Genomic DNA, 17,352 nt, shown 5'->3' on the forward strand with positions numbered 1-17,352 from the left:
TGCCATATAAGATAGGCATTTGTCATAAGCTATTGTTCTATACTTAATTTCGTTGTTACTTTAAAATCTCATTGGCATTATTTACAATCAGAATTAAAATTTATTCTAATATTGTACTTAAAAAGTTATATTTGTTACTAATGACAAGCTAGGTTTTTTGAAATTGCAAATATTACATTTGCTTCTTTGTAGTTGAGAAAGATGCACTTTGCAGACAGGCAAATAATATTCAATGTTATGTACTGTGGGACCATCTGGACATTATAAATATGTTTCTCTGCAGCTTTGTCACAGACGCTGTGAACAAAATTACTTCTTTACACCTTTGCCATTAGCCTCATGCCTAGTGCTATGGTGATTTAGTATCTTGATATAAGTAGGCAATACAAACTCTCAAATAGTAATGATACAATCTACAAATAATTGTAACTGACATGAGCTGTCTGTCTGATGGCCAGCACTAAAGCTCTTCCACATTAACAGCTTCATGAACACCTTCATCCTAAGATGCAGAGCACTTAGCAGCTATGAGGTAACTGTTAAAATTAGACCTACAAATCTCAAACAATTTTTTTAAAAAATGCACTCTCTTACTATTATTTTTCTGAATCGAAAATATCCCCATAAAGTTAAAATTTCAAAAATGATTCTTTCATCTCATACTTCCCATTTCCAATTTTGCAACTGGAAAAGCACTGTGGGAAAAAGAAGACGAAGATCAGGGCTTACGATAATGATACTGAAAAATTACAAATGCGAAGCCAATTCAGACTTTTTTTTTTTCCTTTTACCTTTCAGTATTCACCATTCGACTTTTCAGTATTGAAATACACATATTTGAACTACTGCATATATGGAAAACTTCCTAGCCAGATCTTCCAGAAAAGTGAGGGTACTACGGGTTCAATAATTCACCGAGTGTTTCTTTCTTCAATGAAGCCAACATGCGCAGCACTACAGTGGTTTAAGAGCTCGTCATAATAGTCATTATACACATGTTGAGTGACTTTTCCTTAAACCAAATCCTAATACAAACACAAAACAGAGTTTTACTTATATTTAGATGTCACAGAAAATTAAGCTGAATGGGATCATTAAGTCGAAACGAGGTCAGCTCTTGAACCTATATGGAGAAAACGTCTAGTGATTTATTCTGCTTCAATGTGCCTTGTTCTTTCCACAGGCTTTTTATTATTCCAAATTTATTAATTATTGAAGTCAGTAGATCTTCTGCATCAGTCAACACAAAAACAACTAGAATTTTTGCACATTTACCATTACTTTCCACAACTAATTCACTGCACTGTAAATGTTTATGCAAAATAATTGACTTCAGAAGTCCTTGTCATTACCTCCCTGTCTTTTTCTTAATCAATCCTGAAAGAAGAGAGTGGCAGTTGTCTGGCCCTAATTATACAATGATATGCCACACTTCAGCAAGGGATGGGCAGACCTCTAAGCTAGCTTAAAACTTAGAAGAAAAGAAGATTAGGATTTACATCCCGTTGACATCGACTTGGATGCAGAACACCTCGGACTGTTTCAATGATGGGGAGGGAAATCAGCTGTGCCCTTTCAAAGGAACTATCCTGGCATTTGCCTGTCGTCATTTAGGAGAATCGCAGAAAACTGAAATCAGGATGGTCATATGCAGATTTGAACATTCGTCCTCCCAAATGTGAATCCAATGAGCTAACCACTGTCGCCCCCCCCCTCCCTCTCTCAGTGCAGCAATCCAGAAAGCAAAATAAGAATGGAAGGAGAAGAGATTTGTTTTATATTGTGATGTCAGGATCTTTCCATTAAAAAGAATGTGGTTCATTTCCTGCCCCATCTTCCTCAAAGTGGATGGTAGTGGTCCACACATGTAAAATTTGCAGTATGGTGGGGAAAAAAAAAAAAAAAGATTACTCACAGAATACTGATATCAGTGCTTTGACAAGTTGTTATCAGTAGGAAGGATAGCTCACATCAGTACCAGATTATTCACAAAATATGTGCATTCAAGTAAAAGTGTCTTGTTGCTTCAATATTGTGGTGACATTTTGCATCATCACGAAGTACTTGAAATACTCTCTACAGATTTAGTTGCTTCCAGATTTTTACAGATTACCTATTTTCCTCCTCTCTTACAACTAACTGAGTGTGGGTGCTTTTGCTCTGTCACTTGAGTGTTCTCTCTCACTGCTACCTATGTGTGGGCAGTTGATGCACAAACCATTCCTGCACTCAATATTATATTACATGTATTGTAAACTGGGTGAGAGGTGATGGCAGAAGTGAAGCTGTGACAACAGTTTGAGAGTTGTGCATGCAAGTTCAGATGAAAAACACGTGTGATTTTGGGTTCAAATCCTGATTTGGCACACAGTTTTAAACTGCCTGGATGCTTCTAACAAGCACACATGCTGCTTCAGAGCAAAATATTGATTCTGGATACATGTTTGGCAGTCTGTTCTTTTCTGAATTTCTGACTCTGCTATTACACATTAATGGCAGGGCAATGAACAGAATACAGGCCACTTACTTGTGTAATGTTGCTGGTTGGAGTACTTTGGATGCACAAACCTTTCATCCTGTGGGAGGAAAAAGTGAAATATTTGTCTGAAAGAGGAGCTTGGAGCTTTCAAGGAGAATGGACTAATGACAGATCAATGCCAACACTTTGTCAAGGGATGCAACAGGGGAGAAGTCTCTACAGACGCAGGAGCTGCTCATTCACCAATCCATATACCATGTATTACCTAATAATAAGATATGCTGTCACAGTATTTTTCCAATAAGATATATTCATCTCAGAATTATTGGCCAAGATGCTGCACAATGTATTCCCTGACACATGCTTTCACTTCATCAGAAAAATACCTTCGGCATTCAGAAAAATGGGCGAGAAAGGAAGATGAATGTCAGATTGCCAGCATTGAGTCAGATTATAAAGAACACTTTGTGATACAGTTACTACAGCACTATCCATGAAAGGTAAAGAGATGGATCCATGTTGGAATGAATGTATAATTTTAAATATTTATTTCAATTAATATATTACTACGATGTAACAATTTTCCCTGCAGGACCAATATCTAGACTACCTCCATACTATTCAGTGCACTGCAGCTCACCATACATGGCTACGAGAAATATTTATGGGCTCAGGTGATAAAAGATAGCATAGTTATACTGTGACACAAGCACCAATTCTGGGTATGACTGTGCAAGTAAGTGCCCCACCCACTCTGTGTTACAAATTTCTGATTATCACACATTACTCCAGAGATTATCACAGGCACAGGAACTGCCTTGAGAATAGATGTTTGAAGATTGGTCACCTTGACTGATGAACCACTGTTGGTAGTAGTTGATAGCAGGGCTTTAGTATTTTGAAAATCACACAAAGCAGTGTGTTCTGTTTGACATAAGGGGTATCATTCAGGGATGTGGCTATAATACACTCATGTGAGAGATGTTTACACAGGATGAATGGAGTCACTGACAGGTCTGCCATAATTTCTCACCAGTAAAAGACATCAGAGCTTAATGTCCAATCATGTATATCATTTTCAAAAAGACAAAGCATCACTCCACCACTCTAAAATTGCATCAGTAACATTTGGGGATACACCATGGCCATGAGCTGGTCATAGGGATCCCTGTGCCAATTGATCTTAATCTTACTGAGGGAAATACGGAAGCGTCCGATCCCACCCGTCTGCTTTGACCCATGACATCACAAATATGGCGGAAACGCCCATAAACCACAATTCCAATATGGCGCATACAAAGTTGGTACGTACACATTACGAGGACGAAAATACATCGAAAAACAAACACACTTTCCACAAAAAGCCTAATGACAGTAACGGGACAAGCGCGGGAAATGGGGTGTTTTTAGGTGGGGGGCAAACTAAATATAAACAAATTTAGACACCCACCCCCATACAAAACCACACAAAACGACGACACTAACCATTCTGGATAATGAGCAAAAGCAAACTGATCCCATTACACAACACAAACGAAAACCCTGAACATACCACCAGAGAGCACAACAAACCACAACACGACGACATCAAAAATGCCACACTCGCAAACCATACTCCACGCCGTCATGACATCACACACGACAACGCCCTTATGTCACGGGTCAAAGCTGACGCGTGGGATCAGACTTTTCTGTTGACCCCCTACTGAGTTCGTCTGGGTCTGGGATGCCGCCATATAAGATGTCCACAGTCTTGATCCCATCTATACATCTACACACCTCAAAACAGTGTGGGATGCAAGGCAGAGAAAGCTTCCCATTGTACCAGTTATTAGAGCTTCTTCCAGTTGCTGTCACATATGAACTACAGACAGAATGATAGGTTAATCATATCTGTGCATCCTGCAACTACTGTAAAATTGTATGTGTGATCCCTACAGGAGCAGTAAACAGGTTCCTAACTTAAAATTGGTTCTTGAAACTTTGTATTTAGGCTTTCACAGAATAGTTCGCAACTTCCATCAAGTGTTTGCTAGTACAGTTTTACTAGCATTTCCATGACACTCACCAGTGTGGCCAACAAACCTGAGACTATTTCTCCTGCCTTTCTTTGCATGTATTCAATAGCTCTCGTTGCTTATATTAGGAATGGGCCTCACAGATTGGTGAGATATTCTAGAAGGCGCCGTATGAGTGTTTTATAAGTATTTCCTTTGTAAACTGACTGCGTTTTTTTTAGCTTCCCACCAATCAACCAGTATCTACCACATGCAGTTAACCAATGTTGTCCGATCATTCTGTTTCATCTGCACAAATTATAAATTAAAGTCACCTGACAGGTTATTCTGTCTGTTTCTGAAAATTAATCTAAGGAACTAGTTAACTGTATGGATTTTGATACAGTTATCAACAACAGATTGACTCATGAGGAAGGTTTACGTTTATAATTTATTACTGCTACAGTATAAGGCATCCTGGCCAGGCATACCTAGCATTACCAGTGGGAAGCCAGGACTGGTCTCTAGTATCCCTAAAAATTGTTATAACCAAGTATTTGTACACGTTCACAGATTCCAGTTGTGACTCAGTGACACTGCTGTCATAAAATACTGGGCTCCTTTTTTTTGTTTTGTGAAATGCACAATTTCTGGGTTCTGTACATGGAAGCAAGTTGCCAACTCACTGCAAAACTTTGCAATTTATCAAGATCAGACTGAATATTTGTACAGCTTTTTCAGGCAGTGTTTCACTAAAGGTAACGGTGACAGGGCAGTGGTTAAGGGCTAATTCCCTAATGCCTTTGATGTAGCCAACAATGCCATAAGACTATCTTACACTAATGTTTTTTTACCTCTGATACACTACAGAGCAGTGAAAATGGAGCAGATAAAAACTGGAGACTCAAAGTCAAAAAATCCCCTTTGTTTTCTCTTATTTGGTCAACACTGTAGTCAACATTTAACATCAAATAATTCCTGCTTTGTGTTGCAAATAAGTGGCAGGTGACTTGTCATTTGTGAGTTGTAGGAAAATAGTGATAATAGTGTAAATTTTTATTTGTATGAAACATAACTTCTCAACCTCATTCCGTATAACCTGTATGTCTTTTGATTTTCCATATAGAGGGAATAATCATCCTGTGCGTCTTTTAATTCTATGTAGTTAGACAATGTTTAAATATCATAGCAACTTTCATGTATCTTAGTATGCCAGGTACATGGGAGAGGGGAAAAAATAAAAATAAGCACAGAATGAAGTTTTTATTGAAAGCTGTCTATTGCATTTCTATTACATTGAATCAAAGTGTAAATATAAATAGCAAAACTAATTGTCCAAATTCTCATGCCACAGCATGTTGGCCAGCAAGCACTTGGTGCTGTCGGCATTACATTCAATTTTTTTTTAAGGTCTTGCGTTTGTTACTACAATATTTCTATTTGAATGCAGTTGTAACACAAAGAAAATTTGACAGATTTATATTGTGTGTGGTTCTTTCACTTTCAGACATATCCAAGTTTGCTTTACAACATGGCTTAGAAATTAGGTCTGCCAGTGTCTCTTACCTGCCCTTCCTACTTTGTATAGTTTTCTAGGTAATATAACATGGAAGGATTATGCTGGAAAACAGATTTGGCAAGGCTACAATTGTTTCCTGAAAAACTCTGTATGAGCAGTGGCATATGGCAAGATGTTTAGGTGCATCTCCAAGGCAAAGAATGACATTACTGGAACTGGATGGACAATAGGAGGTCAGTATAGCATGTGTAGAGATGGTTACGTAGTGTATTCCATTTCAGAACAATAACTGTGGAATTCACACACTTGCATTATAAGCTAGTTAGTAGCACCCACATAGGATTAGACACATAGGATTAGACAAAAATGTGAAAACACCAAAAACTCAACACTTTACCATGCCTAATACAGAGCAGGAAACCAGTTGACATTCAAAACAGCTTCCAGTTATTTCAGAATATATAAAAACAGGTCCTGCATGGTTTTCAAGGGAATTTCATATTAGTCTTCATGCAAAATAGTGGCCAGTTCAGCTAATGGAAATACGGAAGCGTCCGATCCCGTCCGTCTGCTTTGACCCATGACGTCACAATTATGGCGGAAACAGCCATAAACAACAATTCCAGTATGGCACGTACACATTATGAGAACAAAAATACATCGAAAAACAAACACACACACGTTCCACAAAAAGCCTAATGACACTAACGAGACAAGCGGGGGAAATGGGGGTTTTTGGGTGGGGACAAACTAAATATAAACAAATTTAGACACCCAACCCCATACAAAACCACACAAAACGACGAAAAAAAACTGACATTACAAATCTCCCCAAATACCACTAAACACAATATCATTTGGAATCAGACACTTCCCTTGACCTATATAGCTCAACAGCACCTCCCGATCCCATAAGTTGGGATCGAACACTTCCCTTGACCTATATAGCTCAACAGCAGCTCCCGATCCCATAAATTAGGACCTAACACTTCCCTTGACCTATATAGCTCAAAAACATCTCCCGATACCAATACCAATATTCACAGCCACAGATTGGCATCGAACACTTCCCTTTACCTGTTATCCTTATGACATCTCCACACACAGCCGTAACTGGTCTGAGACGCCGGAACTTTAAGTAAGCCTAATTTATTTCACGACATACTGAACACTTCATGACTTCATCCAAAAATCCGAATAGTTGAAGAAATTTTATTAGAGACAATGCACTGTCCCCCATCATAGCCAAAAACCGAAAACTGTTGACCCTGTCAGTCACATCCATACCTACCAAAGACATAAAAAAAAGCAATTTACCAAAATTCACACATGACGCCACACTCTCAAACTAAACCAAAAAATCACCTAACACACCACCAGAGAGCACCACCCATCGCATCAAAACGACACCTACAAACACGCCACTCCCACGAACTAAATTCCGCGCCGTGGCGACATCACACACCACAACAGCCTTACGTCACCGGTCAAAGCCGACGGGTGGGATCGGATGCTTCGGTCGACTCCAGCTAATGATGATGTAAGGTGGAGAGTCACATCTCAGACCCTTCTCTCCAAACTAGACCACAATAGATCAAAAAATTGAGATCTGGTGGTTGTGGAGGTCAGTCCAACATGATGAATGGTTTTAGTATTCCATCTCATGCCGCAATTCCAGCTTAAGGAGCTTCCTTTGTGTTGTTTTAGCACTGACAAAGTCTGCAAGTGTGGCATTCAGTTCTGCAGTCACTTTTTCAGCTGCCATCCTCTTGCTTTTCACCACAATCCTCTTCAATGACTGTCTGTCAAGATCACTCAACACACATTCTTGTGGCATTGAGACTTAGTGAGTGATGTTTTTCCTGGTTCCCTGTATGCTGTGTAAATCTTCAATATGGTGCCTCTTGAAACACAAATGCTTTAACTCCCTTGGCTACAGAAGCACCCACAATTCAAAATATCTTGGCTCCACTATAATGTACACACAATTACACAAAACACTGTTCTGACAATGACGGACACTTGCAACATACTGAGGACATTGCAAAGGTGGAAGTTCATGGTCAAATACAACTGTGCAATCAGCAGGCTTGGCTAGCATCTGTATTTATGTTCAGGGAGGCATTTCTTCTTGTGCTTCCATATTTTTGTCCAGCCTCTGTAATTTAGAATGATGTCAGGTAATAAGGAGAATGTTTGTCCCAGTTGAAAAGACATCATTCAGTTTGAGTAAACATAACCACACAAGATTTTTGATATAGTTTCGGAATGGGAAAGTATTTACAACATTGGTGGCATAATTGTTGAGAGAATCTCAACCAAACCACATTCATTTAGCTTCTATCTTTAACTTACTAATTAGAAGTGATCCAGAATTTGAATTGTGACTTAGATTTTGCCTTTCAGTGCCTGTGTAGGGCGCCTACCTTTTTCTTAGTATCATTACTTACTTAACACATGAATTTTTGGACACCTACAAAAGCTCAAGATCCAACTGTAGTTTTACGAGTGTCAACCACATCTTTGATGTTCCTATATCAATAGTCAAAAAGAAACTGCTGTGCTCTCGACACAAAAGTAATTATTAAATTCTGTACTTCAAGTTCACTAAGTAGAAATTTTTGTAGCCACAAATACTCTCTCTTTGTAGATACTGTTACAGAAAGTGCATATTGCTTGACAACAAAACTGTTTTTGTACAACATATTTTGGTGTGAACATTATTCTATTTTCATTGAAAGCAATTTTTTTGTAGCCTACTTATAGCGGTGGATAAAACAGGTTCATATACGAGGTGTATCAACTTCATTTACATTACAACAGAACAAGCAACACAGTGGTAAAAAGTAATGGGCTAATGTGAGTTGATCTCTACCACAGCTTGAGGTATACTGATTACTGCTTTCCAAGATTTACCCAAACCACTTTAATACTGTTCATTCCAGACCTATGCCAATCACTTCTTAGACATTCATGCAACAAGGTATGCGTTTCACATGCAATGTACTTTCTACCCCTTATAATCTGATGTGAAATGAAACAGGTTTGAAACGCAATAATTTACTGCATTTTCAAATAAGACTTAGTTCAAAGAATTAAAAAGTTCTTAGATCCCCACAGATCAATAAAAATGTACAAATGCACTGTATACAAAAGATTTGTCCCAATGCATGTATGTGGAACATCTGTTAGTTTGGGATTAAAAGTATATCAAGAGTACGACAACAAGTATCACGAGCAAAATTATACTTTACTAGCTATTCAACTTATGTTTTCTTCAATAAATGTTATTGAAGTGGTATGATAATGTCGGCACCACTTGGGATATCACGACTTCAATCAAGATAACCGGCAACAGGTGTACTATTCTATAGGCTTATAATAATTTAATTAAATCATAGCTCGGAAAAAAGAGCGCAGATCTATAGCTGGATTGCATACGCGGAAAAAAATGATCAAAACAACAGTGTTTCGAGACAGCTGTATATGAATCAATAACGTGCAAAACAGTCAAAAATATTAAAAATACCAATTAATACGTGTAGTTAAGCAGTGTGCACGTCGTTACTCCTAAAATTTTCGGTAAGTAAATGCTTAACGTCAAAAATAAAAATCGCTTACATTCATCCGCCACGAAAAACAGCCGGTATTTAAAAATTTTATTCAAAATCCACTTGTAAAAACGGGGAGACTACTAAAACAGGGAAAAAAAGGCAATATCAGGCGCTGAAAAAATTCTACCATCGCTGTATGGATCGCTCTCCGCGCTGGACATGAAGAACGAAATGGCAATATTTCCAATCCACAGAAGCATTGACAAGGGTAGAGCAAGCGCACAAATTATAACAGGCGCCACACTCGTTCCTGACGCTCTTTTCCTTTTACCATCCATGCCGCAGATCAAACTTTCTGCACTAAGTCTGTGACATCAGATTTGCAACAGCCACTCTCTAGACCTTGTGTACAACTGACATAATCACATAAAGCACAACAAAACTTGAAAACATTTACATGGTAGTCTTTGCCCATAGTTTATTTTATGCGGATCAGAGATGTTTATCGGGCAGACTGAAGTGATGCCACAGTCTGACATAACAGTCGCGTCACTTTGCCTCGATTTTGTTGCCTACAGCGCCAGCAGCGCCCCAAGCGGCCGGTAGGTTGAACTGTGAGTTCGGCGCGATCGTGAAAGCGAATAGTGATTGTTTATTTTGATTTATACAATGGTTTTTACCATCGGGGGCGTTTGTAGCGCAATAAATTGCAGCAACAACAGGAAGAAGACACCACAGCTGTCTTTTTTAGGCTTCCTAAGGATCCTGAGAGCTATATACCATAATGTTACTAAACTGTATCGTCAAGATTCACTTGCAACTATATGTGTATAAATGATGAATGTTTCGTTTTAAGAGCAGAAAATGGCTAGTTAATAGCAGACGAGAAAACCTTGTGAAGAAAGACCCAGTTTACCTGTATAATAATATTAGGTTTTTCCCGCTACATTTCGAACAAAATCAGTTCATGAACGCAGACAATAACAAACTCGTGTGGAATGCAGTAGACACACTGTTCGACATTCCAAATAAGCCACCTCAACTGACGATGAAGAGGAAACTGCCACAAGGATTCGACAGTCAATCTAAAGTTGTAAAACAGTCCTATGACACAGAAGCAGCCAGTTCAACTCTCCATGTATCAGTGCCAGATTCATCTGAATTATCAACACAGACCTGCTTTGGCGATGAAGTGGTTAGATTAAGTGCAGCTGTTCGTGTCTTACAAAGCGTGTGAAGTGTCAGAATGTGCAGATCGAACGAAACTATTATGGGACAAGGAAAGTGCCTACAGACAGATTGTTTGAAAATTATTCAAATATTTGGTTTTTCATCAAATGTAAAGTAATCAACTCATTATAATGTTTTCAGCATATTTCTCCCACTATTTGGCAGTTGCTTGTCCCACTTAGAATAATATAAAGATGAAGGGCAACGGGTGACAATGACACACACACAGTAGGCCTACAGAACGATAAACGAGCTGTCAATCGCTTGCATGTAGAGGAGACATGTCTGTGCTTCTTACATGTGAATCTGTGTATTTATATTCTTTTGATATCAACGTGGTAAGCTGCAATTCTGTCCAATGTCACAAGTGTTTCTTCACGAATGTGTTGTAGCTTGCCACTGTATTCATGGTTTTTGTCCATACTTGCGCTTATTTTAGAATCATTTTTAGAAACATATATGCCTTCTGATGCTACACAAACTCTTGGATGCAAGAAAATAACTCGAATAATTCGGAAATTACGTAGGAAAAAGGATGCAAACAAACATTATACGACGCGTCTGACGTTCACCTTACCTGCGGCTTGGAGCGCTAGTGTCGCTCCATCTGTCAAACGGCAACAACTTTTACAGCAGTGAGTGTCGCGACTGTTATGTTAGACTGTGGTGATGCGCAGGACAACATATTTGGCGCCAACATATACAGCGCCCAAAGTCAGGTGCTTGTGGTACGGAGTACGCTAGCCTCTAAACGCACTACAAATTTTGAATGTCATAACGTGAGTAGTAGGAAGAAATCACCAGCAAAAGTACTGTGTATTTACATAGACATCTTAATCATTTATTTTGGTATCTGGAATGAACTTGGCATAATGCTTTGAGGATAAAAAAGCAAGAGGATTTAGCTTGTTTGGATGTTTTTCATTTTGTATTGCACTTGGTCACATTACCGATTCTCTGTTTTAATAAATTATGTCCCAGCGACATTTACCAAAATGTTTTCCGAGTAAGCAAAAATCAAAATATCACGTAATATGTCGATCTCGATATTTTTCAAAATATAAAGCGGCTCTTTCTAATATGAAAACTGTAAACAAACTTTTGTGGGAGTTATTTATGAACAGTTAATTAATCTCCTAAGACATTAGTCGATTTGCACCTATGGTTAGTTACTTATTTGTGACAGCATATATTCACAATAACCGTTATGACATGGAACATGCAAACAGAACAAACATCAAAGACATAAAAGAGCATACACCTGAAAGGAAGAAAAATTGAAAAGTATTTGTATGGCTGCATGCTGGCAACTTACGTTTTTGTGTGTAAAAGTGACGAATTACTGTACGCAAAAATTCTACTATGGTATAGAATAAGCTGTTTAGAAGAAACATCTTTATGTGCTCTGCAAATGTATAACTAACTGACTCAGTAGAGTGGCCATTTTGAAATCCAAATTGCGTTTGGCAAGGTATCACATTACTACACTGCAGGATGAAACTCTGAAGTATATTACCACCACCAAATTTAAAAAAAATAATCCAGGAAGTGTCACTGGATAGTAGTTATGGACATCTATTGACTCATCCTTCTTTAGAGAGACCTGTTGTTGTGGTCTTCAGTCCTGAGATTGGTTTGATGCAGCTCTCAATGCTACTCTATCCTATGCAAGCTTCTTCATCTCCCAGTACCTACTGCAACCTACAGCTTTCTGAATCTACTTAGTGTATTCATCTCTTGGTCTCCCTCTACGAATTTTTAATCTCCACACTGCCCCCCAATAATAAATTGGTGATTCCTTGATGCCTCAGAACATGTCCTGCCAACCGATCCCTTCTTCTTGTCAAGTTGTGCCACAAACTCCTCTTCTCCCCAATTCTGTTCAATACCTCCTCATTAGTTATGTGATCTACCCATCCAATCTTCAGCATTCTTCTGTAGCACCACATTTCGAAAGCTTCTATTCTCTTCTTGTCCATACTATTTATCGTCCATGTTTCACTATCATACATGGCTACACTCAATACAAATATTTTCAGAAACGTTTTTCTGACACTTAAATTTATACTCGATCTTAACAAATTTCTCTTCTTCAGAAACACTTTCCTTGCCATTGCCAGTCAACATTTTATATCCTCTCTACTTCGACCATCATCAGTTATTTTGCTCCCCAAATAGCAAAACTCCTTTACTACTTTAAGTGTCTCATTTCCAAATCTAATTCCCTCAGCATCACCTGACTTAATTCGACTACATTAAATTATCCAAGTTTTGCTTTTGTTGATGTTCATCTTATATCCATCTTTCAAGACACTGTCCATTCCGATCAACTGTTCTTCCAAGTCGCTTGCTGTCTCTGACATAATTACAATATCATCGGCGAACCTCGAAGTTTTTATTTCTTCTCCGTGGATTTTAATACCTACTCCGAATTTTTCTTTTGTTTCCTTTACTGCTTGCTTAATATACAGATTGAATAACATTGGGGAAAGGCTACAACCCTGTCTCACTCCCTTCCCAACCACTGCTTCCCTTACATGCCCCTCGACTCTTATAACTGCGATCTGGTTTCTGTACATATTGTAAATAGCCTTTCGCTCCCTGTATTTTACCCCTGCTACCTTTAGAATTTGAAAGAGGGTAGTCCAGTCAACATTGTCAAAAGCTTTCTCTAAGTCTACAAATGCTAGGAATGTAGGTTTGCCATTCCTTAATCTTTCTTCTAAGATAAGTCGTAACGTCAGTATTGCCTCACGTGTTCCAATAGTTCTATGGAATCCAAACTGATCTTCCCCAAGGTCGGCTTCTACCAGTCTGTAAAGAATTTGCGTTAGTATTTTGCAGCTGTGACTTATTAAACTGATAGTTCGGTAATTTTCACACCTGTCAACACCTGCTTTCTTGGGGATTGGAGTTATTGTATTCTTCTTGAAGTCTGAGGGTATTTCGCCTGTCTCATACATCTTGCTCACCAGATGGTAGAGTTTTTTTAGGACTGGCTCTCGCAAGGCTGTCAGTAGTTCTAATGGAATGTTGTCTACTCCCGAGGCCTTGTTTCGACTCAGGTCTTTCAGTGCTCTGTCAAACTCTTCACACAATATCGTATCTCTCATTTCATCTTCATCGACATACTCTTCCATTTCCATAATATTGTCCTCAAGAACATCGCCCCTGTATAGACCCTATATATACTCTTCCACCTTTCTGCTTTCCCTTCTTTGCTTAGAACTGGGTTTCCATCTGAGCTCTTGATATTCATACAAGTGGTTCTCTATTCTCCAAAGGTCTCTTTAATTTTCCTGTAGGCAGTGTCTATCTTACTCCTAGTGAGATAGGCCTCTACATCCTTACATTTGTCCTCTAGCCATCCCTGCTTAGCCATTTTGCACTTCCTGTCGATCTCATTTTGAGACGTTTGTATTCCTTTTTGCCTGCATCATTTACTGCATTTTTATATTTTCTCCTTTCATCAGTTAAATTAAATATTTCTTCTGTTACCAAAGGATTTCTACTAGCCCTCCTCTTTTTACCTAATTGATCCTCTGCTGCCTTCACTATTTCATTCCTCAAAGCTACCCATTCTTCTTCTACTGTACTTCTTTCCCCCATTCCAGTCAATTGTTCCAATATGCTCTCCCTGAAACTCTGTAAAACCTCTGGTTCTTTAAGTTTATCCAGGTCCCATCGCCTTAAATTCCCACCTTTTTGCAGTTTCTTCAGTTTTAATATACAGTTCATAACCAATAGATTGTGGTCAGAGTCCACATCTGCCCCTGGAAATGTCTTACAATTTAAAACCCGGTTCCTAAATCTGTGTCTTACCATTACAGAGAGACCTAACCACAGCATATTTCAGTCTGCCTGGGTTAAACATCTTTAGTTAATGATGCATTACATGTGTTTCTAAGAACATTGTGTATTATAGGACAACAATTTATTGGTAACTTATTTGAGATGTTGTCCCCCCCCCCTCATGAACCATGGACCTTGCCATTGGTGAGGATGTTTGCATGTCTCAATGATACAGATATCCGCACTGTAGGTGCAACCACAATGGAGGGGTATCTGTTGGGAGGGAAGAAAAACGTATTGTTCCTGATGAGGAGCAGCAGCTTTTTCAGTAGTTGCTGGGACAACAGTCTGGACGATTGACTGACCTGGCCTAGTAACATTAATCAAAACGGCCTTGGTGTGGTGGTACTGCAAACAGCTGAAAGCAACGGAAAACAACAGCTGTAATTTTTCCCAAGCGCATGCAGCTGTACTGTATGGTTAATTGATGATGGCGCCTTCTTGAGTAGAATATTCCGGAGGTAAAACAGTCTTGCATTTGGATCTCTGGGGGGGAACAACTTAGGAGGATGTCATTATCGGGAGAAACAAAACTGGTGTTCTGCAGATCAGAGCGTGGAATGTCAGATCCCTTAATTGGACAGGTAGGTTAAAAAATTTAAAAAGGGAAATGGATAGATTACAGTTAGATGTAGTGGGAATTAGAGAAGTTCGGTGGCAGGAGGAAGAAGACTTCTGGTCAGGTGAATACAGGGTTATAAATAAAAAATCAAATAGGGGTAATGCAGGAGTAGGTTTAATAATGAGTAAAAAAATAGGAGCACAGAAAAGTTACCACAAACAGAATAGTGAACACATTATTGTAGCCAAGATAGACATGAAGCCCACGTCTACCACGGTAGTACAAGTTTATATGCCAACTAGCTCCACAGATGATGAAGAGATTGAAGAAGTGTATGATGTGATAAAAGCAAGTATTCAGATAGTTAAGGGAGACGAAAATTTAATAGTCATGGGGTCTGGAACTTAATTGTGGGAAAAGAAAGAGAAAGAAAAGTAGTAGGTGAATAAGGAATGGGGGTAAGGAATGCAAGAGGAAGCCACCTGGTAGACTTTTGCACAGAGCATAACTTAAGAATCATGAAAGAAGGTTGTAGATGTGGAAGAGACTTGGAGACACCGGAAGGTTTCAGATAGATCATATGATGGTAATACAGAGATTTAGGAATCAGGTTTTAAATTGTAAGGCATTTCCAGGGGGAGATGTGGACTCTTACCATAATCTATTGGTTATGAACTGTAGATTAAACCTGAAGAAACTGCAAAAAGATGGAAATTTAAGGAGATGGAACGTGGATAAACTGAAAGAACCAGAGGTTGTAGAGAGTTTCAGAGAGAGCATTAGGGAAAGACTGACAGGAATGGGAAAGAAATATAGTAGAAGAAGAATGGGTAACTCTGAGAGATGAGATATTGAAGTTAGCAGAGGATTAAGTAGGTAAAAAGACGAGGGCTAGTATAAATCCTGGATAAAAGAAGAGATATTGAATTTAATTGATGAAAGGAGAAAATATAAAAATGCAATAAATGCAGCAGGCAAAAAGGAATAAAAATGTCTCAAAAATGAGATTGCCAGGAAGTGCACAATGGTTAAGCAGGGATGGCTAGAGGACAAACCTAAGAATGTAGAGGCATATATCACTAGGGGTAAGATAAATACTGCCTACAAGAACATTAAAGAGACCTTTAGAGAAAAGAGAACTACTTGTATGAATGTCAGGAGTTCAGATGGAAAACCAGTTTTAATAAAAGAATGGAAGGCAGAAATGTGGAAGGAGCATATAGAGGGTCTATTCAAGGTTGACATACTTTGAGGGCAACATTATGGAAACGGAAGGTGACATAGATGAAGATAAAATGGGAGATATGACACTGCATGAAGAGTTTGACAGAGCACTGAAAGACCTAAGTCGAAACAATGCCCCAGGAATAGATAACATTCCATTAGGACTACTGATAGGAGAGGCAGCCATGACAAAACTCTACCATCTGGTGAGCAATATGTATGAGACAGGCGAAATACCCTCAGACTTCAAGAAGAATATAACAATTCAAATTCCAAAGAAAGAAGAAGTTGCCAGGTGTGTAAATTACCAAACTATCAGTTTAATAAGCCACGGCTGCAAAATACTAATACCAATTCTATACAGACGAATGGAGAAACTGATAGAAGCCAACCTCAGAGAAGGTTAGTTTACATTATGTAGAAATGTTGGAACATGTGAAGCAATAGTGACCCTACGACTTATCTTAGAAAATAGATTAAGGAAATGCAAACCTACATTTCTACCATTTGTAGACTTAGAGAAAGCTTTTGATGATGTTGGCTGGAATATTCTCTTTTTTAAATTCTGAAGGCGACAGACGTCGAATACAGGGAGCAAAAGTCTATTTACAATTTGTACAGAAACCAGATGGCATGAAAGGGATGCAGTGGTTGGGAAGGGAGTGACACAGGGTTGTAGCTTATCCCCGATGTTATTCAATTATATATTGAGCAAGCAGCAAAGGAAACAAAAGAAAAGCTCGGAGTACGAATTAAAATCCATGGAGAAGAAATAAAAACTTTAAGGTGAGGCATGGTAAAAAATGCTGTTTTGAAGAGCGCACTGCAGCCCATTGTGTGAAGCAGTCGCCCTCCGTTTCTGGCAGTGGCTTTGCTGTGGCAATCGCTGCTTTGGTATCTCCCTATGGTGGGAAAGGGGAAAGGTTGTCTGTTCA

At 38.8% G+C, this 17,352-nt stretch overlaps 1 protein-coding gene across 4 annotated transcripts in view; it reads right to left on the reverse strand.

The window, feature by feature from the left end:
- The window catches only part of LOC124789399 (transmembrane protein 19), a 106,620-nt gene extending 96,523 nt beyond the window's left edge, over positions 1–10,097 (reverse strand). Inside the window, exon 1 of one of the 4 annotated variants that reach the window (XM_047256736.1) lies at positions 10,007–10,097. In XM_047256736.1, coding sequence (XP_047112692.1) covers positions 10,007–10,088 — 82 coding nt within the window. In that variant the 5' untranslated portion in view covers positions 10,089–10,097. Of the gene's footprint in view, positions 1–9,736 lie in introns of all 4 variants that reach the window. The other 3 variants (XM_047256734.1, XM_047256737.1, XM_047256738.1) reach the window with 3 other exon arrangements.
- Positions 10,098–17,352: the final 7,255 nt, after the last annotated feature.

Source organism: Schistocerca piceifrons, chromosome 3 (assembly GCF_021461385.2).
Source record: "Schistocerca piceifrons isolate TAMUIC-IGC-003096 chromosome 3, iqSchPice1.1, whole genome shotgun sequence".
Classification (NCBI taxonomy): Eukaryota; Metazoa; Arthropoda; class Insecta; order Orthoptera; family Acrididae; genus Schistocerca; species Schistocerca piceifrons.